The 24934-nt window shown below is 37.2% G+C and overlaps 1 protein-coding gene across 2 annotated transcripts in view; it reads left to right on the top strand.

The window, feature by feature from the left end:
• Window positions 1–1474: 1474 nt before the first annotated feature.
• The window catches only part of SPART (spartin), a 38559-nt gene continuing 15099 nt past the window's right edge, over window positions 1475–24934 (top strand). The window contains exons 1-8 of one of the 2 annotated variants that reach the window (XM_082701504.1): window positions 1475–1781; window positions 4999–5810; window positions 10072–10269; window positions 12521–12685; window positions 16064–16187; window positions 20863–21057; window positions 22085–22243; window positions 22323–22413. In XM_082701504.1, coding sequence (XP_082557630.1) covers window positions 5001–5810; window positions 10072–10269; window positions 12521–12685; window positions 16064–16187; window positions 20863–21057; window positions 22085–22243; window positions 22323–22413 — 1742 coding nt within the window. In that variant the 5' untranslated portion in view covers window positions 1475–1781; window positions 4999–5000. The other variant, XM_082701503.1, reaches the window with a different exon arrangement.

Here is a 24934-nt window from a genome sequence, read left to right as displayed (position 1 = left end):
TCACTAAATTCTACACTTAAAACTAATATGAGACTGTTAAGTAATGGACATTCAAATAAAAACTTGAAAAAGGCAAAACAAAACAAACAAAGGAAATGTCAGTCCTTTCACCTTTGTTTTTGTTTTTTTTTTTAAAGATTGTTTTGGGTATTCTGACTCCCTTGCATTTCCATGTGAGTTTAGGATTAGTTTGCAATTTCTTCAAAATAGTTGTCTGGGATTTTCTTAGGGATTATGTTCCATCTGTAGATCAATTTGGGGAATATTGCCATTATAACAATATTCAATCTGTCTTCAAATGTGGAATGTCTTTCCATTCATTCAGGTCTTCAATAAACTCTCTCAGCAAAGTTTTGTAGTTTGGGGTGTAGAAGTCTTGCACTTATTTTGTTAAATTTATTCCCAAGTTGTTGTTTTTTTTATAGTATTCTCAGTGACATTCTTAATTTCATTTTTGGAACTTTCATTGCTAGTGTTTAGAAATACTATTGATTTTTGTATGTTGATTTTTTAATCCTGCAACTTTGATGTAGTTAGTAGCTCTGTAGTAAATTTTAGGGTTTTCTATATATGACTTTGTATTTAGAAATTTCATGTTTTTAAACACTTTAACTTTTATGGCTATTTCAGTATCTTAAAGTTTGATTTAAGTTTATGTACTAATGATGCAGAGAAGTATGATAGGTGATCAAGAAAAGACTTTCCCGAAAAAGAAATACTGTATTGGGATAAAATTTCATGAAGAACTAAGGAAATACAGATTCAGAAATAAAAGGAATGATGTAAGATTTCATATTAAAGACAATTTTGTTCCTGTAGTTCTAAAAAATTGATGAAGGATATCAAGTTGCCTGGTATTTAGGTACCACTGTCTACGATTTAGAAGGGTTATATAGCAGTTTTATTTTAAAATGTCAATTTACCATAAAACAATTTGCATCTTTTGCAACTATTTACATCAGATGAAAATTTTTATGTATGGTCAATCTAAAAATGAGGGGAAAGGTGCACGCACAGTCACATATTCCAGAATTCTTTTAGGGAGTAGAAGAGCAAAATCATTTAAACCATTGTACTAACGTACATCTTCCTAACTGGTTTTTCTCTCTGGGATGACTGTTACCTTTCTTGGATTTGGGGAAATTCCCAAATGGCCCCTACCTTAAAAGCCTTGCCCAGTGTTCATCATCTTTAACTTCGACATTAATTAATGTCATCTACAGCATTTTAGTAATTTTAAAGACGTTTTGGGAAAAGGTAAGGTATGTTCACTTTGATTTTTTCCCCTTTTAGCCTCTCACATTCATAAATGGTATTCGTACGGTTGCTATTTATTCTGAGGAGTCAGGAATTTAACATTGATCTCTGTTACACAGACTTGTAGTGCGCGCGCGCGCACACTTCTAGACTTTTACCATTGGAGGTTAACTGTCTTAGAATACATTAATAACAACGATTAGGTTCCAGAAGAGTTGAGAGAATTAGCCTTTGTTCTCCCACGTGCACCGAGTCCAGGGCTCCCTCTAGCCGTGACGGCTCTCACTGCCCACCACTCTTTCCTAGCCCCTCCAGCCGCCTTGGTTCCGCGGCGGAGAAAGATATTGCGCAAGCGCGGGGACTGAGGACGTGGCCGCGAAGACCTGGACTGGGGGTCCGCGCTGAGGGCCTGGTTCGCGTCATTCTCTGAGGGCCTTCTGCCCTCGTCCTTTTCTCTCGGCAGAGTTTCAGCTGGACTCTGCGATTCGAAGCTGAGTGACGTCTCCGCACACACCATTTTGAAGGTCAGCGTGGGCAGGACTTGGGCTGCACGGGCCGTGGGTAATCAGCCCCAGTGGGCGTCTCGCGAAAGCCGACCTGTGGGTTCCTGCCGCGGGAGCGAGGGCTGACGGGCGGGGCGGCCGCGTGACGTGGCGCGCTCTGGAGCGCGCGACTTGGAATGCTTTGTGAGTCCCAGCGTTGGGTCGCGCGCGCGTGTGAGGCGCTAAGAACCACGGGACCCGTCCCGGCCCAACGCTTCGTAGCGGCGCGGCGTCTGAGGGAGCTGGTCGCTGGGCTGAGGCAGCCGGGCGGGGAACTCTTCAGGTGGCGCCGAAGCGCCCGAGGTCTGGAAGGCGCAGGTGGGGCAGCGGCTGGCGGGGAAGGATTCGCCCTTGACGCGGGGCCCCCACCCCGAGACGGGCGGGTCGCGTGAGCGCCCCGGTCCCCGCGGCCGGACCGGGCGGGGGGAGGGGCAGGGTAGAGAAGGCCCGGAGCCCTCATCCAAGTATCAGACGTGGAACTTTAGTTGAAGGAAACAATTTCGAGAGGATACTTTGCGAAGTTCTCTTAGCCCCGTCGTATATTTATGGGACCTCTGAGCCCCGCGCTCCCTACGCCCTTCACTCCTGTTTACTGGCTAACGCTGCCTCCCACTCGCACCCCTTTCATCGTGCACTTGGAACATCTCTGTCCACCATTCTTGTGCTGCCTCATACGCGCTGCTGCCTCATACGCGCTGTTTACTTGGCTTCGAAAATGGCTGTGGTTTTGCGCCCTTACAGCTTCGTGAAAGTTCGGTGGTCTTTACAGAACGTCAGCAACCAATAGCAATTGTTTGGGGGCATGGATAGCGTTCGGGTTCTGCTCTTTTGAGTGCATTTGTTCATGTTCCTTAGGGATCCAGCATCGCAGAGGCCCTCTCCGACCTAATTTCTATGTCTGGAAAAAGTTTCTCTTGGAATGTGCACTGTTTCGTGACACGGCATTATTGCGTTACCGTCGAGTTGGCTCATTTTCCCACCCACTAATGAATTGTTTTACTCTGTCACTTAAGGATCCTCGAAATTTACTTTCTTGCATTGTAACAATGGATTTGCGATCAAATTCTTGCAGCTTCTGAAATACCGGTAAATATGTAAGAATTCAGCACGTTTTCTTTGAAATGTCCAAAAGCAAAACCAAGAAAAAGGAAATGTAAGAATGTCCCCAGTTACAAACGGAGCTATTTCTCAATTGCTGTCCTTTGCAATAACAGATCCCATTTGGAGACATTTTATAGGAAACCTGTTTGAAACAGGAGGGTTTTATGTTGGTACTTTCTCACCTGTGGGGCTTTCTGAAACGTCATTTGTGTAGTTCCTCTGACAAGAATGGATGGGAAGCTATTGGAGTGAGTTGCATACAGGTATTTGAAAAAGTTCCATCTTCGTTTTTTTTGTAAAGGGCCAGGTAGGCAGGCATTAGAGCATTTTCTGTATTGGAGGCTATTTGTGATGTTGCTGGTAGCTTGTTACTGGCTTTTAGGACTTGTGGGGTTGAACTAAGTTGTCAGGTATTTGATTCAGAATTTTGCCTTTTCTCCCGGGATTTTTTTTTTTTTTAAGTTTACACATATGCACACCCACACATAGTTATGTCTGAACCAAACACGTTTTACTCCTTTTACTAGAATGTTTCAAAAAATAAATGCGCTATTTGTATCTGGAACCAGGGTTTAGGTTGGGATTTAACATGATTATACTGGTGCGGGTATGTTTTATTTAATACTACAGATTGACATTTCAAAACTTTCTGTTCTCAACTTTAAAAATGAAAGTATGCGAGGGGCGCTTGGGTAGTACAGTCCTTTAACCTGCTGACTCTTGGTTTCGGCTCAGGTGGTGATCTCAGGGTGTTTTCCGTTCAGGTGGTGAGATAGTGCCCCGCCTCCCGCTGCACACTCACAACCCGAGTTGGCTTAAGACTCCCTCTCCCTGTGCCCCTCCTCACCTTAAATAAATAAATCAATCTTTATTATTTCTTCTTCTTTAAAGACTTTAGTTATTTGAGAAAGAGCACAAGTTGGGAGAGGGGCAGGGGGAGAAACAAGCTCCCAGCTAAGCAGAGAGCCTGAGGCAACTGGATCCCAGGACCCCATGATCATGATCTGAGCTGAAGGCAGATCCTTAACTGAGAGACTTAGGCACCTTCGAATCTTTAAAAGAAATTTTAAAAATAAAAAAGTATGTGGAATCATGTAATAACGGTTTTTGTCTTTTCAAGCCACTTTATAAGCTCTTAACTGTGATTAGGGATATCACAGGTATTATTTTTAAAAATCTTTTTTTATTCTTTTAAGTCCTATTCTGCAGTTCTTACCCTTGTGAAATGCATTTTCTCAGAGACTTCTGAGAATATATCAAATCCTGGAATAAATCCCAAATTAAAAACGCAGTATTTTCATGCAGACTTTTACTTTCTGTGCTGAAATTCCCCACTACATTTCCCCTGATAGATTTCCAGGTGTTTTTCCCCTGCTAAACTTTTTTTTTCTCTCCCAAGATGAAGATTGTAGCAAGAAATGCTATTTAGCAACTGACCCATGGAATTACACCATCATCACCACTCCCCCACCCCTCCCCACACTTTCCTTTTCATTTTCTCCAGTGACACATTATTTCAGGAAACCTTTCAGCATACTGTGCAACATAAGCTTTGATATGTAGGTATACATACCTACACTTATACACTTTTTTTAAGGATTTATTTATTTATTTGAGAGAGAGAGTGCGCATAAGCAGGAAGAGCAGAGGAAGAGAGAATCCAAAGCAGACTCCTTGTTCAGCACAGAGCCTGACTCAGGGCTCAGTCTCACGACCCTGAGATCATGACCTGAACTGAAATCAAGAGTCAGATGATTAACTGAGAAAGCCACTCAGGCGCCCCTCAACCTCATTTTTAATTAGCTGGATATAATCTGGATTTATATTATAATGGATTTTAAAATGAGGCTCTTTGGTTCCAACATTAGGTACATGGTAGGAAACATTTATTTATTACATGAAACTGTAACAAGAAAATTATTCAGTAGATATATTCTAACTTATTCTCCCTGTTTTTATTTAAGGATTTAGGAACAAGGGCATTTAGGAATTTAGAATTCCTCTTTTCTTGAAATATGTTTAGGTAGGAGAAATTGATGATAATTCAGTAAACAAATAGTTAAATTAGATAATTAAAATAATATTTTCTCTTCGACAGAAATGGAGCAAGAGCCACAAAATGGAGAACCTGCTGAAATTAAGATCATCAAGGAAGCATACAAGAAGGCCTTTTTATTTGTTAATAAGGGACTGAATACAGATGAATTAGGTCAGAAGGAAGAAGCAAAGAACTACTATAAGCAAGGAATAGGACACCTGCTCAGAGGAATCAGCGTATCATCAACAGAGCCTGAACACATAGGTGCTGGGTGGGAATCTGCTAGACAGATGCAACAGAAAATGAAAGAAACACTGCAGAATGTACGTACCAGGTTGGAAATTCTGGAGAAGGGTCTTGCCACTTCTCTACGGAATGATCTTCAGGAGGTGCCCAAGTTATATCCAGAATTTCCACCTAAAGACGTATCTGAAAAGTCACCAGAGCCTCAGTCCTTTAGTTCACCTCCTCAGCACACTGAAGCAAATGGGAACACTTCAACAGCGAGTACAGGGTTGGTTTCTGCACCTACTTCTTTATCCTTACCATCTCAAAGTCACCCAGCAGAAGCACCTCCTGCTTATACTCCTCAGGCTGCTGAGGGTCACTACACTGTATCCTATGGAACAGAATCTGGGGAATTTTCATCAGTTGGAGAAGACTTTTATAGGAATCATTCTCAGCCACCTCCTCTTGAGACCTTAGGGCTAGATGCAGATGAGTTGATTTTGATACCAAATGGAGTACAGATTTTTTTTGTAAATCCTGCAGGGGAAGTTAGTGCACCTTCATATCCAGGGTACCTTCGAATTGTGAGGTTCTTAGATAATTCTCTTGATACTGTTCTAAACCGTCCTCCTGGGTTTCTTCAGGTAAGCCAAAGAAAAATGTAAACATAATTTGAAATATGTATATATACATTATTATTATTTTCCAGTATTTATTATGGGTCCATGACAATAAGTGCAAAAAGATCACTCTAGTTCTTTATTAATATATTCTGTGAAATTTATGAGCCTTAAGTGTCTATGTGTTTAATAGCTTCTTTTTTTAAAGTTACAAAATTGTGTTAATGTTTTTTTCAAAATTGTGTTTCAATATTAAAATTGTGATGACAAGACCTAAGGGGCATCAGAGCATTCATCCTTAAAATTTTAATTCTTTACTGAAGAAGAAACTTAACAACTTCAATTTCAAAAGTGATTTATGTAACTCATGTGAATGTGTTACTGTAAACTGCCTAAATGTTGTCAAGCCCCACCTGAGGGGTTGATCTGGGCTAGACCCAGCCCAGTATGTAGAACAGTGGTCCTCAGCCAGGAATGATCCCCCCACCTACCCACCCTCCAACCCAAGGACATTTTGACAATGTCTGGAGACATTTTTGGTTGTCACAGGTGGGAGGTGGGTTGTACTACTGCTACTGGTATATAGTAGATAGAGGCCGGGGGGACTGCTAAACCTCTAAACAGGATCATTTTCATCAGTCAAAATTAACCCAAAGTGTTAATCATGCAGAGGTTAAGAAACTTTGGTATAGAAGTAGAGATTGTGGTGATAATTTAAGATGCATTTCTAACATTCCAAGCAGATAAATTTATTGGCATGCCCTTGGTTGAAGAGTAAAAACTGTTGCTAAATAACAGTTGGTGTTGTTAGGGCACTGCTGTGGAATTAATGAAATATTCTAAAGGCAGTATTTTGAAGGTGATGTTGGAATAACAATCTGTTTTTTAAAAACTGGACATCAGTACAGAGAATTGGGTTCTAGAAATGAGGACTCCTTTACACTGGGTATAACAAAGAATTTTGCATGCATGTAAAGAAGATGATTGAGCAAAGCAGGTCTTTTTGTTCAGAGTCCAGATGATGCAGTTGGTTTAGTTACAGCAGTAGTAACCTAGATTGATTTTGTCTTTTTTGGTATACTCCACTTTCAGTTCTTACGCAGGTTTTACATGGAATCAACTTGAAAGTTGTTTAAAGATAACTGGAGACTTACTAGGTGTGTTTAAAGGAGTTATTGTGGGCATTGGTGAAAAAAATAAAAAGACTTCATTATTGGATAGGAAGAATATTTTATATCTCTGTAGGTTATTTTAGGAAGAATCTTTGAGGTAGAAAGAGTGGACATTATTGATTGGAATTGTGAGGAGGCTGATTAAAGCTGTAATACTTTCTGCTGACCTGGTAGTAGAGCTGTGTCGTAATACTGGAATTTAAAACCTTTGGTTGGGGAGGTGAGTGGGTGCCTGGATGGCTCAGTCAGTTAAGTGTTAGACTCTTGATTTCAGAGCAGGTCATGATCTCAGGGTTGTGTTATGGAGCAGAGCTCCACATTGGGCATGGAGCCTGCTTAAGATTCTCTTCTCTTCCTTGCATACCTGGATAGCTCAGTTGGTTGAGTATCTGCCTTTGGCTTGGGTCATGATCTCAGGTTCCTGGGATTGAGCCCCACGTCTGGCTCCCTGCTCTGCAGGGAGTCTGCTTCTCCCTCTCTCTGTGCCCTTCCCCTCCTGCTTGTGCTTCTCTCTCTCTCAACTGAATAAATACAATATTTAAAAAAAAAAATTCTCTCTCTCCTCCCTCTCCCTCCCCAATGTACACACATTCATAATACATACATACATACATACATACATAAAATAAAGTACAATAAAAATAAAAAACTTTTGGGGCTCAGGCTACTGGAGATGATGGAAAGTGAGTATCAGAAACACTCTACTTGATTACATGAGCTCAACCATTAAAATGATTTGTTCTCTAGTAAAAATTTGTCCTGTTTGAGTGCTTTAAATAAAGTGTTTTTAATCTTTCTAGTATCTCCTATTTTTGGTTGTAAATAATAAATTGCACCCAAAGTTTAATTTGAGTCTCTTGAAGAGGGTCTTATTTTCATGTATTCAGATATTTCTAACAGTGACCTAAAGGCAGTTAACATGTGTTCACTGAATGTCTCTGTTCTAAAAAACAAACACTAAATCAACTGAGTATTAGAAGTTAAATAAAATTTTTTAAAATATAACTTCTTAAACTGCAGAAATCCCTGTAGGTCTGTTTGTGAAATTAGAAATTAATTTGGTCTTAAGTAGGCAGGCATAGAATTCTAGGGTTTCTAAAAACTATATTTCTTTAGGTTTTAGTTTAATATACTTTTTAAACCTATTAAATTTGTAGTCAGTTCATTAGAACTTAGACATAAGGTTGTTCTCTGAAAGTGAATCTGGGAGAAATCAGCCTGTGGGGGATAAGCCCTCCAACCCGTAATGATCTACCATTACAGGTAGATAATTGAGAAAAAATAGATCTTGAGAAAGGTCTATAAAGTTTTGGTTCAGAAGATTTGGATACCCCAGTTAAATCAAGGTATCCAGAATGTAGAGAAATCATAACAATAAAGGAAACTTTATCAAATTTTAGTTCTTTTAAGTACAACCTTTGCAACTTTGTTTTGTCAGTTTCATATCTCTGCTATTATTACTTTCTCAATATTTCAATTTTTTTTGAAGATTTTATTTATTTATTTGACAGAGAGAGATCACAGTAGACAGAGAGGCAGGCAGAGGGGGGGGGGGAAGCAGGCTCCCTGCTGAGCAGAGAGCCCGATGCGGGACTCGATCCCAGGACCCTGAGATCATGACCTGAGCCGAAGGCAGCGGCTTAACCCACTGAGCCACCCAGGCGCCCCTCAGTATTTCAATTTAAATGTCTCATTTGTTGGCGTTCCTGGGTGCCTCAGTCAGTTAAGTGTTCAATTCTTGACTTCAGCTCAGATCATGGTCTCAAGGTTAAGATTCTCCCTCTTCCTCTGCTCTACCTCCCTTCTCTTAAATAAATAGATAAAAGATACATAGATAAATAGATAAATAAATGTCTCATTTGTTAATTTTATTATCCCAACCAATATAACAGCTGGGAAGTTGAGGGATAGATGTATTTCTTCTTAATATATTGAAATACATTACTATTCAAATTTAAATAATCTGATATATTACTTAAAGTCATTTCATATACCACTTATGGCAATACATCATACTTTGGAAGACACAGTAATCAGTTTTATTATGACTTCTCTAAAGCTTGACTTGTAAAAGATGAAGAAGAGTGGTGTTTGAGGTGACTGAAAAAGAGAATTTATAAAAGAAGAATTTAAAAAGGGTTTATTAAGGATTTTCCAAGAAAGAATCAGACTTGGATACTCTGATCCTTTTAGGTTTATTCTGTTGGTCAGAGATGATGGCAGTGTACCAGATTTTTCCATTTTTATTATATGAAATCTTTCATGCTTTTTGATTCATTTAACAATATTTTGATAGAATGTAATGTTCTAGCTATGTCACATCAGGTTCTCAGACTTAGTAAAAAAAAAAAAAATTAAGCAGCATTGTGAAGGCTGGGTTTCTTTTTTTGTTTTTTGTTTTAGATTTTGTTATTAAGAGTGTACTGTGGAGTGAGGGGCAGAGGGAGAGGAGAGAGAGAATCTCAAAGCAGACTCTGTGTTATCATGACCTCGAGATTGTGACCTGAGCCAGAATAAGTCAAATGTTTAGCCAACTGAGCCACCCAGATGCCTCTGTAAATGCTGGGTTCTAATTAAAGGAATTGTTTGGCTTCTCTGGTGCCAGATTGCTTGTGTCTAAATACTGTCTCCACTTTTTTCATAGACTCAGAGCAATTAACCTCTTTGTGCCTCAATATTCTTGTACATAAAATGACAATATCTAACTTCATGGAATTGCAAGCATTAAATCAGTAAATACATGTACTTGAAAATGGTTTGATTTTATTTCCACAAAAGCATGTCTAATTTGAATTATAAAGAAAGTCTTAATTTACTTTGTTATTTATTTTAAACTAAACTCATTATTGGTTATCTGTGGGCTATTTAAGGCCACTAATTTGAAGACTATAGTAGAGCAATAACAGTTTTAGGACAGTTCTTGTGAGTGATCTACACAAAGATCAGACCAGCAAATGGCTAAGTTTTAGTGGGGATTTGTTGATGCTCATGATTTTGTAAAGTCTTGTAAAATGCATTTAGAATTTTGAAATGTTCTATGGTATAACAATTCTCAAACCAGTGAAAACCTAGTTTTATTCATTGGTTTTTTTTTTTTTTCTAAATCCTTTCAGGTTTGTGACTGGTTGTATCCTCTAGTTCCTGATAGATCTCCAGTTCTTAAATGTACGGTGGGAGCCTACATGTTTCCTGATACCATGTTACAAGCGTCAGGATGCTTTGTGGGGGTTGTCTTGTCTTCTGAATTACCAGAGGATGATAGAGAACTTTTTGAGGATTTATTAAGACAGATGTCTGACCTTCGGCTTCAGGTAACTTGTGTGATCATCTTTAGAATGAAATCTATTTTAATGTAAGCACTCATTTTTAAAGAAATTGTAATAGGATGTTATATGATCAAAATTAGAAAAATGAGAATATATAATTTGCTCGTGTGTTCACAAATACTAGTTAGAAATTGGCCATAAATAGTGAAAAAGATTTGGGGCTTTAGCGTCAGTTTACCTGGATTTGAATTTGAACTCTTGCATTAATAGCTGTTTTACTAAAGTTATTGATCTTTTTAGTTTCTCTATCATAAAATGGGAATAATATTTACTTTTTTGGGCTGTAGTAAAGATTAAAGTTTAATACATTAACTGTCTTATATCAGTGCTGACAAGTAATAATGTTCTGTGAATGTTAGCTCTTGTTATCACCAGTCTTCCTGTTCAATTGGAAAAAAAGCCTAATGGGACTGAATGGTGAAGTGAAGGTAATTTTGGTATTAGCAGATGGGTTATGTTGGACATTTTAAGGATATGATTGTCATTTTGAGGAAGAAACAGGTTTTACTTGAGGGAATCATCTTTGTTCTTGTGATAAATAAAACTAAATAAAGAGAAAATAAAGTGCAGTTTAAAATATGGTCTGTCATCCTATGAACTTGCCTAATGAAGCTTTTATTTTTTTTTCTCCCCATGTGTTGATCTGTCATAAGGAGTTAAAATACAGAGTATTAAGGAGAGGTGTTCTCAGGTATTCTTTCCCATCCTGATGTACGACAATAGGGGGGAAATATTTTTGATTCTGAAGTTGAAGGATATTGACAGCATGATAGTATACTCTTTTATTCACCACTTCAGTCAATGTATATTTAGAATCTCTTCTTTAACTAGGTAATATGTTAAATGATGGATGGGAAGACAGAACAAGAGACTGACTTTAAAGATACCATTTAATAGCTCCTATTCTCAGGCACTTACATTCTGCTAAATAATCCAATGCAGGATGATGACAGGTAATGAAATAAAAGTTCAGGAAAGAGATCAGGGAATATTTCGCAAAATAGTTGCCTTTGGGTTCAGTCTTAAAACTTCCATCCCTGTTTTCTTAGGAAGTAGAATACACTTTCATTCTACACCTATCTTGAAAAGATCACAGGTGACAAGAACAGACTACTCACTAAGCATAAGAGCAGGGTCCTCTCTAGCGTTAGGTGTACAGACCGTATTATGAGAATGATCTGGTGATCAACATACACTTTACCATAGCCAATGCTATACACTTAAACTATGGTAACAAAACATGTGGTACCCTTACAGAAATGTGTGTAGCCTCAGTGTGCTCATGGAGAGTAGTTGACAAAGGCAAAAACTTGGTCAAATGGGAAGAGTTCAAGTCTTCGCTTTGCTATTTACTGGCTGAATGAAATGACATTCTTAATTATTTCAGATCTAGGGCGCCTGGGTGGCTCAGTGGTTAAGCCGCTGCCTTCGGCTCAGGTCATGATCTCAGGGTCCTGGGATCGAGTCCCGCATCGGGCTCTCTGCTCAGCAGGGAGCCTGCTTCCTCCTCTCTCTCTCTCTCTCTGCCTGCCTCTCTGCCTACTTGTGATCTCTCTCTGTCAAATAAATAAATAAAATCTTTAAAAAAAAAATTATTTCAGATCTATCACGGAGCAGTTTTTCCCTTTACCCCTACATTCATTGGACCTATCTTACTTTTATATGTTTACTTTTTGGTTGCGCGTCATTTTTAGTTTGCTGTGTTGTCCCAGAACTTCCAACTGTAAATGGAAGTTAGTTACTAGCTATAATTTTGACTTGTCTTTACTCTTAAGTATTCATTCAGCAAAGTATATGTGAGCAAAATGCCTTCAATATTAAGTGCAAAAACAGAAAACAAAATCAGTCTTCCAACAATGCAGAGTGGTTAAACTGGACATGAGTTTTGTTCATTGCCTTTGATGGCATTTAGTTTTACACGTTTCCTAAAACTTACCATTTGTTATTTAATTAAATTCAAATGTAGCTACATCTGACTTAGTGATAGCTTATACTAACAACTTCTCTAAGTTTATCTTTTATGCTTTGTCTTTAGAAATTTGGTTAAGCCCATATGCTGTGAACTAAAGAACTCAAGGGATTGAGGTTTGGTGATGAGATAAAAGTATAGAGGAAAGACCGGCAAAAGTGGTTGTACTTATAGACTGTTAAACACATCAGTGTTTGAACAAGCACATTATTATAACACAATTTAGAGAAAATTCAAATTTGATCTAAGGTTTAGTCTACCTCCTAGGCAAACTGGAACCGGGCAGAAGGAGAAAATGAATTCCAAATCCCTGGAAGAGCTAGATGCTCCTCTGACCAACTGAAGGAAGCCAGTGGCACTGATGTAAGACAGTTGGACCAAGACAATAAGGATGTGCGTCATAAAGGAAAAAGGGGGAAAAAAGTAAATAAAGTAAGTAAAAAAGCAATAAGGTGGTATGTGTGTGTGTCCTATTCTAATGGTACCTTTTACCAGTTTCAATTATTTATAAAGTCTTATCCCTGTTTACTAAAGCAGAGCAACTTCCAAATTCACAAACTGATCACTGGCAAAAATAATTAGAATCAGCTTTAATATTGTTTTTATTGTTTAATATTGTTACTTACCCTGTTTTAAAAGATATTCTATGTTTTGGGGGATAGATTTTTTTGAAGTATTTGAGAAATTTTTGTATTTACATTAATGTTGTTCTCTACCTTCCTTAATACACCAGAATCTTGGGGTTACGTATGCTTTTTCTTACACCACCATTTTTATTCAGTCCCTTGTTTCTTTATGGATGGTTATCAGGAAAGAAAATGAATTTTTTAAAAATATGTTTAGTAGTGGAACACCTTGGCACAGTCACTTGAACATCTGACTTTTGGTTTTGACTCAGGTCTAGATCTTGGGGTCCTGGGATTGAGCTCCACATCCAGTTTTATGCTCAGCACAGTCTGCTTGACACTCTTTATCCCTCTCCATCAGCCCTTCCACCCCCCACTTGAGCATTTACTTTCTTATAAGTAAATAAGTCTTTAAAAAATATGTTTAGTAGTTTTTCATTTCTTAGATCCTGAGTATATGATATGTTCCAAGTGGCAGGAAGTTCAGTAAGGTTTTTTAGTGCTAGAATGCTGAGCATTCTGGAAAAGTTAAATTTCTTATCTCAAGAAATTTCTTGTCTGTTGGGGAGGACAGATTAGTAAAGAGGATTTCTAGCCAGTGTGATCATTAGATGAAGGTACATAGGTTATATAGTAGGCTAGATTGCACCATCTAATATACAACCTAGCTTCATCAATAAGTGTGAGCCTATAGTAGTGTGGGAAGCAGTAAGGAAGGCTTCTGAGAGGGCATTGTGACTAAGATAACTCCTGAAAGATGAAGCAAAATTTGGTCATACACATAGCAGTTTGAAGGAGATTCTAGGCAGAAGTAGTAACATAAGCAAATACATGAAGAAAGAAAATACCATTGTGTGAGTATTGAATTACAAAGTTTTGTATTGTTAATTGTTTTATTCCATATTGTAAGTGCTCAATAATTATCTTAGCATTATCATACCACTTGAATAGTCCGCACTTTAAAATTTTTTTTTAAAAATTGTATTTATTTGAGAGAGAGAGAGAGCACAAGCAAGATGGAGGCAGAGGGAGAAGGAGAAGCAGACTCCTGCCCAGCAGGGAGCCTAACATGGGGCTAGACCCCAGGACCCTGGAATCATAACCTGAGCTGAAGGCAGACACTTAACCAACTGAGCCACCCAAGTACCCCTTGAATATTCTACATTTATTTGTAGATTATGTTGAACATCTTAGACCAGCTTTGTGGAGGACACTGGGAGTCCAAGATCGTGCCAAGAAATATATTTATTAAAAAATTTTTAAAAATTTTTAATTTGCATAAAAAGCAAATACAGATGGTACTTAGTGAAAAGTAATTCTGCCTCCCATTCCTATCTATCCCTTAGCCACCTACCTCCTTGCTCTAGATATATTATTGCTAGCTTCTTATCCTTGCAGATACATTCAAACATATAAACATACACATTTATTTTGTGTGTGAATATACGTGTATATGCACACATTCACATAAGAATATGAATGGAAGACATACTGTTTTGCGCCTTTCTTTTTACTTAGTATGTTTGGAAATTTTTCACATCATTTAAAACTTCTATTTTTAAGAAATTTAATTTGTTAACTAAAAAAATCAAATTATATAAACAGGTATATACATTGAAAAACTCTACTCCCACTTTTGTCCATGTCATTGTCCCTGCCATAGTAGGTAATCACTTTTTATCAAGATCTTGTGTTTCTTCCCTAGGTTTCTTGAGGCAGGTAAAAGCAAATAAAAACAGATTTCTCTCCCTTTCTTATACCAAAGGTATAAGAATTTATTTGAATAAATAAATTTATTTGAATAAATAATTTATTTGAATAAATTCTGGGGATCTTTCAGTGTTATAAATGGAGAACCCTCTCACTCTTTTTTATAGCTACCTCATATTTCATTGTATGGATTTATGATAGTTTTCTCTAACCAATCTATTGAGTCTTTGGATGATTGTAGGCTTTTGCTATTAGAAACCGCTTCAGTGAGTAGCTTTGTAGATCCATTAATTCATACATTTGCAGGTAATTCATCAGATACACTCTTAGAAGTGGGGTTACTGAGTCAGAAAATAAATACATTTGTAATTTTGATAGATTTTGCTAAGTTGCCCTCCCTAAGGACTATACTCTTTAGCACTTCCACCGGCATCATAGGAAACCTGTTTCTTCATAGCTTAGTCCACAGAGTGGGTGATCAGCCTCTGTATTTTGGCAGTCTGATAGATAAGAAATTGTGTATTGGAATATCGTAATTTGCATTGATTTTATTGTGAGTGGTGTTGTGTATCTGCTTAGGGGTTCTTTGAATTTTGTGTCCTGTGGGATGTCTACTCTTGTCATTTGTCCATTTTGGATTGCTAGTCTTTCTTCCTGATTTCCGGGGGCTTTCTATGTATTAGGACTTTGGCTCATTATTTAAGATAGAAGTTCCTAATATTATGTTCATTTTGTCTTTGGGTTTTAATTAGGAATGGCTTCCCCTCCCCCCACAGAAGTTTTCATTTCATTTTTAATGTTTTATATTTTAAGTGAAGTTCTCTTCATATTTCCATTGGGAAGTTTGATTTTCAAGAAATTTTAGAGTATTATGAGGTCTGAGTTAGCCTACTGTTAATTTCTTAGAATGAATAAATTTAGCTTTGACATTTTAAGTGTTGACTCTAGTTCTCATAACAACTGTTAAATTAGCAAAATGCAGGTATATCTGTGTCCCTATTTCCATTTAGATGGAATAGCAGTGTTTATATATTTTTACTTGCTTTTACTTGATTTCTGTCAAAACCAGTTTATTTGGATACATCCTTCCTTACTGATTGAGTCATATAACAAATGTTTTAAATCTTACTGAGTATCATGTGCATACTGCCATCAAGGGGTTGATAAGTTTATGAAGGAACTCATAATCTCATCAGTTTAAATATGATTTGATAAATGCTATATTGGAAGTATGTTGATATTTAAACCTTACTTTCCAGGGAGACCTTATATAAGACCAGGATATTTTTAAGCTTTATGGCAGTTGTGGTATTTTGCTTTCTGTTATAAAATATACTGGTAACTATGTTGGCTGGAGGTATTTTTATTAATTATATCTAACATTTGTTGGCTTAATATTTTATTACATAATGCTTATTATATTTTCCCATTATAATTTTTCTTTATTGTTTTACATTTGAAACATTTTTACTAGGCTAAAGACACTTCAAGTGAAGAAGTTAATCTGAGTCACATTGTACCCTATGAACCAGTTTCAGAAGAAAAAGCAAAGGAATTACCTGAATGGAGTGAGAAAGTGGCTCAAAATATTTTGTCAGGTATAACAGTAATGTTAATTTTTTTTCCCCTATAATGTGAAACCTTTGGAATACATAAGAGAATACTTAGAAGGACAGTATTTTGTATTTTGGTTCTAAATGATCATTTTATAAATACTTTGAAACAGAGGAACTAGTCTTTTAGAACATTATATATTATCACATAGGTAGAAATTCTTGACTATTTTCTGTTTCACTCTAGGGAAAATTGGTAGTCAAAATCTTTGGGAATCCCCAGGCTCTCAGGATAGCTCTTCTGAACATAAAATTAGTTATTTTCCATTCTTCTTTGAAATTCTTCTTCAATCCATTTCTCCCCTTTTCCCCCTTCCTCTTCTTCTAAAAAAAGTGATGAGGAACTCATCCCATCTTTGGAAGTAAAGTAGCATTCCCTAACCACACTGCAATGGAGGTATGAAGAGACCTGAGGATTATAGCTAAGCTGTTTGGGATGTAGACTGTACTATTTAATTCTGGTTAGAAAGGATATCAGATCAGTTATTTTAAAACCAGAATTATCGGGGCACCTGGGTGGCTCAGTGGGTTGAAGCCTCTGCCTTCGGCTTGGGTCACGATCCCAGGGTCCTGGGAGCCCCACATTGGGCTGTCCTCTCAGCAGGGAGCCTGCTTCCCTTCCTCTCTCTCTGCCTGCCTCTCTGCCTACTTATGATCTCTGTCTGTCAAATAAATAAATAAAATCTTTAAAAAAACAAACAAACCAGAATGATCGTTACTGACATTCTTTCCACGTTTATTCGTTAACATTTTGGCTTTTCAACTGTTTTAGCTCTCAGATTTTTAGACCTTCTATTTTATTTTTAAAAACATTGCCAGTCACTCTTTAGTAAGCCAAATTTGTGACCCTGTAAAGAGATCTTGACCAGTCATTTAAAAGACTGTCAATATAGATTTCCATCACTGCACTAAAAACCCATTAAAATAATAAAGATGTCTAAAGCAGAGGAAACCTTCAACATGAAAAACCAACAAACTAAAATAAGTGAAAATTAATTAACTAGGAACTAACATAATATTTTGCCCATGTCAGAGAGCTGCTAGAGATAAGACAAAGCCATGTTTTTCAGTTACAGTTTTAATAGTTAAAATTTAGCCTTGATAAAGATTTTCAAAGACATTCTAAAGAAAAATCTTCACTCTTACTATCCTGTCCTATAACTTTAGAGATTGCTAGGCTGTTAGGTCAGCATTCAGAAATTTTGCCTATATTCGCGTATAAGTAGATAACTAATTTCAAAGGTTATTTTCTTAAGTTTTTTTAATTCTTACTGCTCAAGATAGTTCTATTTATTATTCCTGTGTGACAAACCATCCCAACCTTAATGGCATCAAACAACAAACATTTGTTTGTGGTACTGTGGGCCAGGTATTCCAAAAGGCCACAACAAGGATGGCTTACATCTGCTTCATGATAGCAGGACCTCAGCCAGGAAGACCCAAAGACTGACTAGTGACTCAGTAGCTGGGGGCTGGAATCATCTGAAGTCTCCTTTATTCACAAATCTGGCATCTGGGTTAGAAGAGCTCAAAATCTAGGACTGCCAAATAGAGTACCTAGACATGATTTCCATGTGTTTGACAGCTTAGCAACCTTAAGCTTGTCAGGCTTCTACATGGTAGCCCAGGGTTCCAAGCATGAATGATATAGGAAACAGGCAGAAGCCACATATCCTTTCTAACAAATTCTTAGAAGTTTCCAGTATCTCTCACTACAAGAAGATAACAGATTTAAGGGGATGTGACATAGACCTACCCCACATCTCAATGGGAGGAATGTCAAGGTCATGTTGAAAGAACATGAACAGGTGATACTATTTGGCTACCTTTGGAAAGTATTGTATGCCACTAAGTTTTTTTGTTTGTTTGTTTGTTTGTTTGTTTGTTTTTTAAGATTTTATTTACTTATTTGAGAGAGACAGTGAGAGAAGGAACACAAGCTGGGAGAGTGGAAGAGGAGAAGGAGCCTTCCTGCTGATCAGGGAGCCCATTGAAGGACTCAATCCCAGGACCTGGGATCATGACTTGAGCTAAAAGCAGACACTTAACGACTGAGCCACCCAGGTGCCCCTCTATGTCACTAAGTTTTAGGCCTCCTAAGTACCACACAGATTACATGTACTGGTTCTATTCAAAGAGCAGAGTACCCTTAGAATCAGCTAATTCTGGGGACAGATCGCTTTAGAGATTTCAGAAAAAATCTGAGTGGTGCATCATTTGAAAATGAGCAAAAATCACACTCTGATAACACTTAGGGGACTGCTTTACTACTTGAGACTTTAGTAGGCTTTTACAACTCTTTTCTTTTCTTCTTATCTCCTCAGTTCTAACAATAGCCCTAATAGTTGGTTACATTAAAATTATTTAACTGCCACTCACTCAGAGTATATACCTCTTTATATGCTTTTTAATAGGTAGAATGAAAACCAACTAGCTCATCAAATACTTAAGTTACAGGTAATAAAAAAAAGTGGCAGAAAATATTCAAGATTTACTCCAGGGAAAGTGATCTGATCTGTCCGGAGACAGTTTCTACCTGATTCATGCAGGCTCTATACAAAGATAAGTAATCAGGGAACTAAAGAGCTTAATCACTTTATCCCATGGTTTGTTCCTATCTAGTGTGTGAAGATCAGTAAAAGTTACAGTACGGTGTTTTGTGAATATAAAAAGTGAAAAAACATGAAGTTACTGCTTAAAATTTACCTGTGTAGCATATTGGCTTGAAAGGCTAGAATTACACATTTAAGAAGGCAACTGCCAAACACTTTAGATGGCGATTTTAATAAGCTCATTTGGGAAGAGGTAGAGGATCATCAACTATAGACTGATAAGAGTACCAGCTTCATTGGGTTAGATTTGAGTGAGATCATTTTAAGTCATCTGGCAATTTCTCATTTATTCAGCAAACATCCATTGCCTGGATGGCATGCCATTAAATGGTTGCATATAAGATTAATATGGATAGAGTAAATCTGTATCTTGCTCTATACATGCCATTTAAAAGATCTTAATAGCTACCAGTAAAATACTACATTTCCTGATCTTCTATTGTAATACTTAGGTTTTAAAGTATTATCTCTATTATACACTCTTTCATGGTGATAACTTCTTTATAATTTGCATCTAGTATTTCTCTTTCTCAATCTTATGAATTTTCACTTATCTAATTTCCATTTATTCTTAGTCATCAATGGACTCTGTCCCTCTTGTTTATTTTATTGTAGGAGTATAGTCTACTTAAGCTTTCCTTTGCTTCATTGTCATTTATGATTTCTCAGTCTTCCTTCTTCAAGTTCAGCCAGTTTTTTACTTCTTAAATCTTTTCAACCTGTAAATTAACAGCAAACACCTTATGTATATTTTTAATAGAGGTCTTCAGTCCCTACATTGTTATGGGAATTCTTTGCTGGAAGATACTTGTCTGGGTTTGAGACATGGTCCTCCTGCAGGGGAGGACAGTGGGAGTAGTGTTTGAGCTAGAGGTGGAAATGTTGACTGAAACAGGAAGAGAAACACAACAGTTTTTCTAATCAGTTACCACTTGGCAACTTTATTTCATTGTTTTTTATTTATTTTTATTTTTCATTGTTCATATTTTTAAATAAACAGGATTTTCACATGTCACTGGATGCTTACTCACTCACCGGCCAGAGTAATTACATAAAAACCTTGCCACATACCTTTGGAGAATATACTTAGGTATCTTATATGTCTAGCTTTAAAAGCTGCTTTTTTCAGGGTATAGCCAAAAAGGAAATATTTAAAATTGTAAGCTCTCCAAGGCAAGGTAACGCCTTCTTCTTCTTCTTAGGGGAAACTATTCTCCTGGGGATTTTTCCTTTCTTTTTCCATCTCTTCCCACTTCTCCTTTCCTCAAGTGTACACAGGGACTTTTCACTAGAGAAGTCTATGCTATCCTGCTTTCTGTCTTGACAGTCTCATTTTTCGTGTATGCTCTAAGAAACATTGAGCAAAACCAAAGGACTGGGAACTACTCTCATGAGAAATGGCCAAACCATCTAGGCTTCCTGTTTTCTTCTTATGTATTGAGTATTCTTCTCTCTTTGTCATTCAGGTTTATGTTATAAATTAAAAGGTGTGGAGATCATGGGATTTGGGTTTGGGATTGAGGGAGGAACAGGACCCTGCCTTGTGCCTTTTGTCTAAAGCAAGCAAGCAAGAGTTCTGCCCTGATGTTTGAGATCTAGCAGGTTTATTGGTTTCTAATTTGCATTATTTGTGTCTAAACCCCTCAGCACTTCATAGAGGAAAAGTGGTACCTGGACTAAGGCAAGAACAAGGAAACCTGGGTCCTCAAGCCAAATACTGTGTTATTAGCACCAAAACCCAAAATTAGTCCCTAACAATAGTAATAATAGTGTGATAAATAATGTATAGATACCTACAAGTTGTAGTAGCAGCAGAGTATACAGAAATATGTTACTGAGTAATCTGTGACCTAAGTACTGAAAGATAAATTTACTTAGAAAAAGTATATTCCAGGTAGAAAATTACAATTGTAAAGTTGGCTTAAAAGCTTATGATGCGTTTAGGATCTGAACATTGAATTCCTTGGTTTTTTTCCTTTGATTTATTAAAGGGTTTATAGGTATAATCAGCTCTAATATTGTGGACTTCTTAATTTTCGTATAAAAAGGTGCTTCCTGGGTGAGCTGGGGTTTGGTCAAAGGTGCTGAATTTACCGGCAAAGCAATCCAGAAAGGTGCTTCTAAACTCCGTGAACGGATTCAACCAGAAGAAAAACCAGTGGAAGTTAGTCCTGCTGTGACCAAGGGACTTTATATAGCAAAGCAGGCTACAGGAGGAGCAGCAAAAGTCAGTCAGTTCCTGGGTAAAGTAACTTTGGAGGACTTTACTTCTTTCAGTTAAATTAAAAATGATCTCTTAATTCAGGTTAATCTAAATGTTCCTTTAGATGATTTAACCTTAAGAATAAAGGATTAGGACAAAGCAGTATCATCTTGCTACTCATAGTGGGATCTATAGCAACAACATCAACCTATCTGAGAGCTCTAGAAATATTTCAGATATTTGGTACACATTACTGATTCAGAAACAAGATCTCTAGGTGATTGTTATTTGCATATTAGTTTGAGAAACATTGGTTAAAGGATTATTTTGATGTGTCAGAAAGAGGAGTGTCCATGCCTTTGAAAAGGAATGGCTCTGAATGTATTTGCTATCCTTAAATATGACACGTTCTTTTAAGGACAGCTCACTGTGTCTTAGTTGGGGTGGAGTTAAAGGGATGTATTGTTTGAATTAAGCTGATTTGGTGATTCTGATGTCAGCCTTCCCAAGTAACATGTCTCTTCATCTTCCTTGAGAATCATAGATCTAAAGTTTAGTATTTTAAGATAGCCAGATAACTCCTTAATGAATTATCATTAGATTTAGTAAGATTATCTTTTTGGTATTCAGTATTCTTCCAATCAGATTTTGGTTTGTTTACTTTTATATAGATTTAAATACTTTATTACTATTTCAGTGAAATATTTGTCAATGTGGAGAAAACAGAAGTACACATAGCTGGAAAACATGAAAGATGGACCTACAAGTTTTGTATTGCAGCAATCTTGGTTTTTTGTTTTTTGTTTTTCTTTTTTAAGCAAATTGCCAAAAAGAACATTATGTTTAAGAGGCAGTTTTATCATTAGGTTCTGCAAACGTGTCTTTAAACCAAATAATAGCCTTTGTTTAAAAACTGGCCAGCCTTGGTTCTCATCCTTATAGAGAGTTGCTAAATTATGCAATAAAACAACTTTAGATGCTCATGTAAGAAATTTGCTAAAAAGTGGTAAAATCAAGGAAAGAATACATTTTTTCTAAGTGTTTCCCCCTTTTTATGGTTTCATTAGTTGACGGAGTTTGCACTGTAGCAAACTGTGTTGGAAAGGAACTGGCTCCACACGTCAAGAAGCATGGAAGCAAACTTGTTCCAGAATCTCTTAAAAAAGACAGAAATGGGAAATCTACCTTGGATGGTGCTATGGTTGTAGCTGCAAGTAGTGTTCAAGGTAACAATGACCCATAAATTTACCTAGCAAGGTCCATTTGTTTTGCTGTAGTTTTACTTACTTCTAAATATTTTTGCAGGATTTTCAACTGTCTGGCAGGGATTGGAATGTGCAGCCAAATGTATTGTTAACAATGTTTCAGCAGAAACTGTACAAACTGTCAGATACAAGTAAGTTGAGTTTTATCATTTTAATTAATAAATCTAACATTTGTAAAAATTCAGGACAGTTAAAATGACTGTGCTATTATTGAATATCTAATAAAACAATTTTTTTTACTCTGTTTTTCTTTCTTTCTTTTTTTTAAAGATTATTTATTTATTTATTTGACAGAGATCACAAGTAGGCAGAGAGGCAGGCAGAGAGAGAGAGAGGAGGAAGCAGGTCCCCACTGAGCAGAGAGCCCTATGTGGGGCTCGATCTCGGGACCCTGGGATCATGACCTGAGCTAAAGGCAGAGGCCTTAACCCACTGAGCCACCCAGGCACCCCTACTCTGTTTTTCTTAATATTTTTGACAAATTAATAGAAATATGTGACTTTGCCTTATATTACTAATGGTTATATTTGTTCATCATTCATACAATGAGTAAGCTTAATGAAAAAAAAACCCTGCAGTTTCTGAATACCTTATTAACTGCATGTTCTTGTGATGGGTGATGTTTGCCAGTAGTTTTGATGGGAAAAACTTGAATTTTAATTAATCTGTTGTACCTTGTTAACATTAGCCCCTTCTGTATGTAAAGAATGTTAAATACTGCCACATCTTATTTGACTCTACCATTATTCATTCTTATTGGAATGGACAGGTGGTATGTTATCTATTTCCTATATTAAAATGTGGGCAAACATAGAAATGAGGGATCTGCCCAGGCTAATCTGATAGGTGTTAAAGGTGAGACTTAAAACAGGATCATCTGATTTTAGCTCTTTATTCTTTATAAGTCCTTGAGGAATCTAGTTCTTTTTTTTTTTAATTTTTTATTTTTTATAAACATATATTTTTATCCCCAGGGGTACAGGTCTGTGAATCGCCAGGTTTACACAATTCACAGCACTCACCAAAGCACATACCCTCCCCAATGTCCATAACCCCACCCCCCTTCTGCCAGCCCCCCTCCCCCCAGCAACCCTCAGTTTGTTTTGTGAGATTATGAGTTAATTATGGTTTGTCTCCCTCCCAATCTCATCTTGTTTCATTTATTCTTCTTCTATCCCCTTTACCCCCCATGTTGTATCACCACTTCCTCATATCAGGGAGATCATATGATAGTTATCTTTCTCTGCTTGACTTATTTCGCTAAGCATGATACGCTCTAGTTCCATCCACGTTGTCGCAAATGGCAAGATTTCATTTCTTTTGATAGCTGCATAGTATTCCATTGTGTATACATACCACATCTTCTTTATCCATTCATCTGTTGATGGACATCTAGGTTCTTTCCATAGTTTGGCTATTGTGGACATTGCTGCTATAAACATTCGGGAGCACGTGCCCCTTCGGATCACTACGTTTGTATCTTTAGGGTAAATACCCAGTAGTGCAATTGCTGGGTCATAGGGCAGTTCTATTTTCAACATTTTGAGGAACCTCCATGCTGTTTTCCAGAGTGGCTGCACCAGCTTGCATTCCCACCAACAGTGTAGGAGGGTTCCCCTTTCTCTGCATCGAGGAATCTAGTTCTAAAAAATAAATCTAGTATGAAGGACCCGAGTTCCTTTCTTAGCTTTGAATTAGTTTAAAGCCTAATATTAAATTTTTATTTAGAAACCAAAAAGTAATATTCATGGTATTCTCAACTCTCAGTTATTTGTTTTAATTATCCACTCACAACATTTCAGATCATACTTACGTATCAGACATTTGTGTTCAGTGCTTTTTAATATATGTATTTAATCTTCAGTCCAATTTTTTTTTGAGAGAGAGGGAGAGAAAGAGGAGTGGGGGAGGAGCAGAGGGAGAGAGAGAGAGAGAGAGAATCTTAAGCAGGCTTCATGCCCAGTGCAGAGTCCAATGTGGGGTTCCATCTCACAAACCTGAGGTCATGACCCCAGCCAAAATCAAGAGTCAGACACTTAACCCACCGAGCCACCCAGGCACCTCTAATCTTTAACACTATTATCTCCATTTTATAAATGAGGAAGCCAAAGCAAAGAGCTGTTAAATAACCTTGTTGAAGATTATATCCCTGGTAAGTGGTAGAGCAGGGATGTAAGCCAGGTCTCTCTGTGTCATGCATTGTGAAGAACAGTACTGGACCAACCCTGTGCTTGATGGGACTTCTGTGCACGTTTAGCATCTAGAGTTAGAAATCACGATCTATCATGCATTAACATTCTCTTCCACTATAGTAAATTACTAATGGCTTAGGAAAAACTAACTTAGTTTACAGACTGAGTTGATGATCTCCAACTGGAGCATGCATACATTTTGAATCAAAGCAACATAGCATGTTGATCAAAAGATTTGGCAAAGAAAATATAGCATAGATCTGAAATTCTTTTTGTGGAAATAAAAAAAAAACAAGTCTTCCAGCTTTCTACCTCTGGGTACTTTTTTTAACCTTGATCTCTAGTACTCTTTGTGTTGTGACTCTGAGGTTATTTTGGTGGATCAATTGTAATTAGAAAAATAGTTTTTTCTTTTGTTGCAAGAATCCAAGAAAATCAGCTGTGCCTTTTCGGCCATAAG

Source organism: Mustela nivalis (assembly GCF_964662115.1).
Source record: "Mustela nivalis genome assembly, chromosome: 15".
In the NCBI taxonomy this organism is placed as follows: domain Eukaryota; kingdom Metazoa; phylum Chordata; class Mammalia; order Carnivora; family Mustelidae; genus Mustela; species Mustela nivalis.
This window is presented reverse-complemented; position numbering and strand designations above follow the sequence as displayed.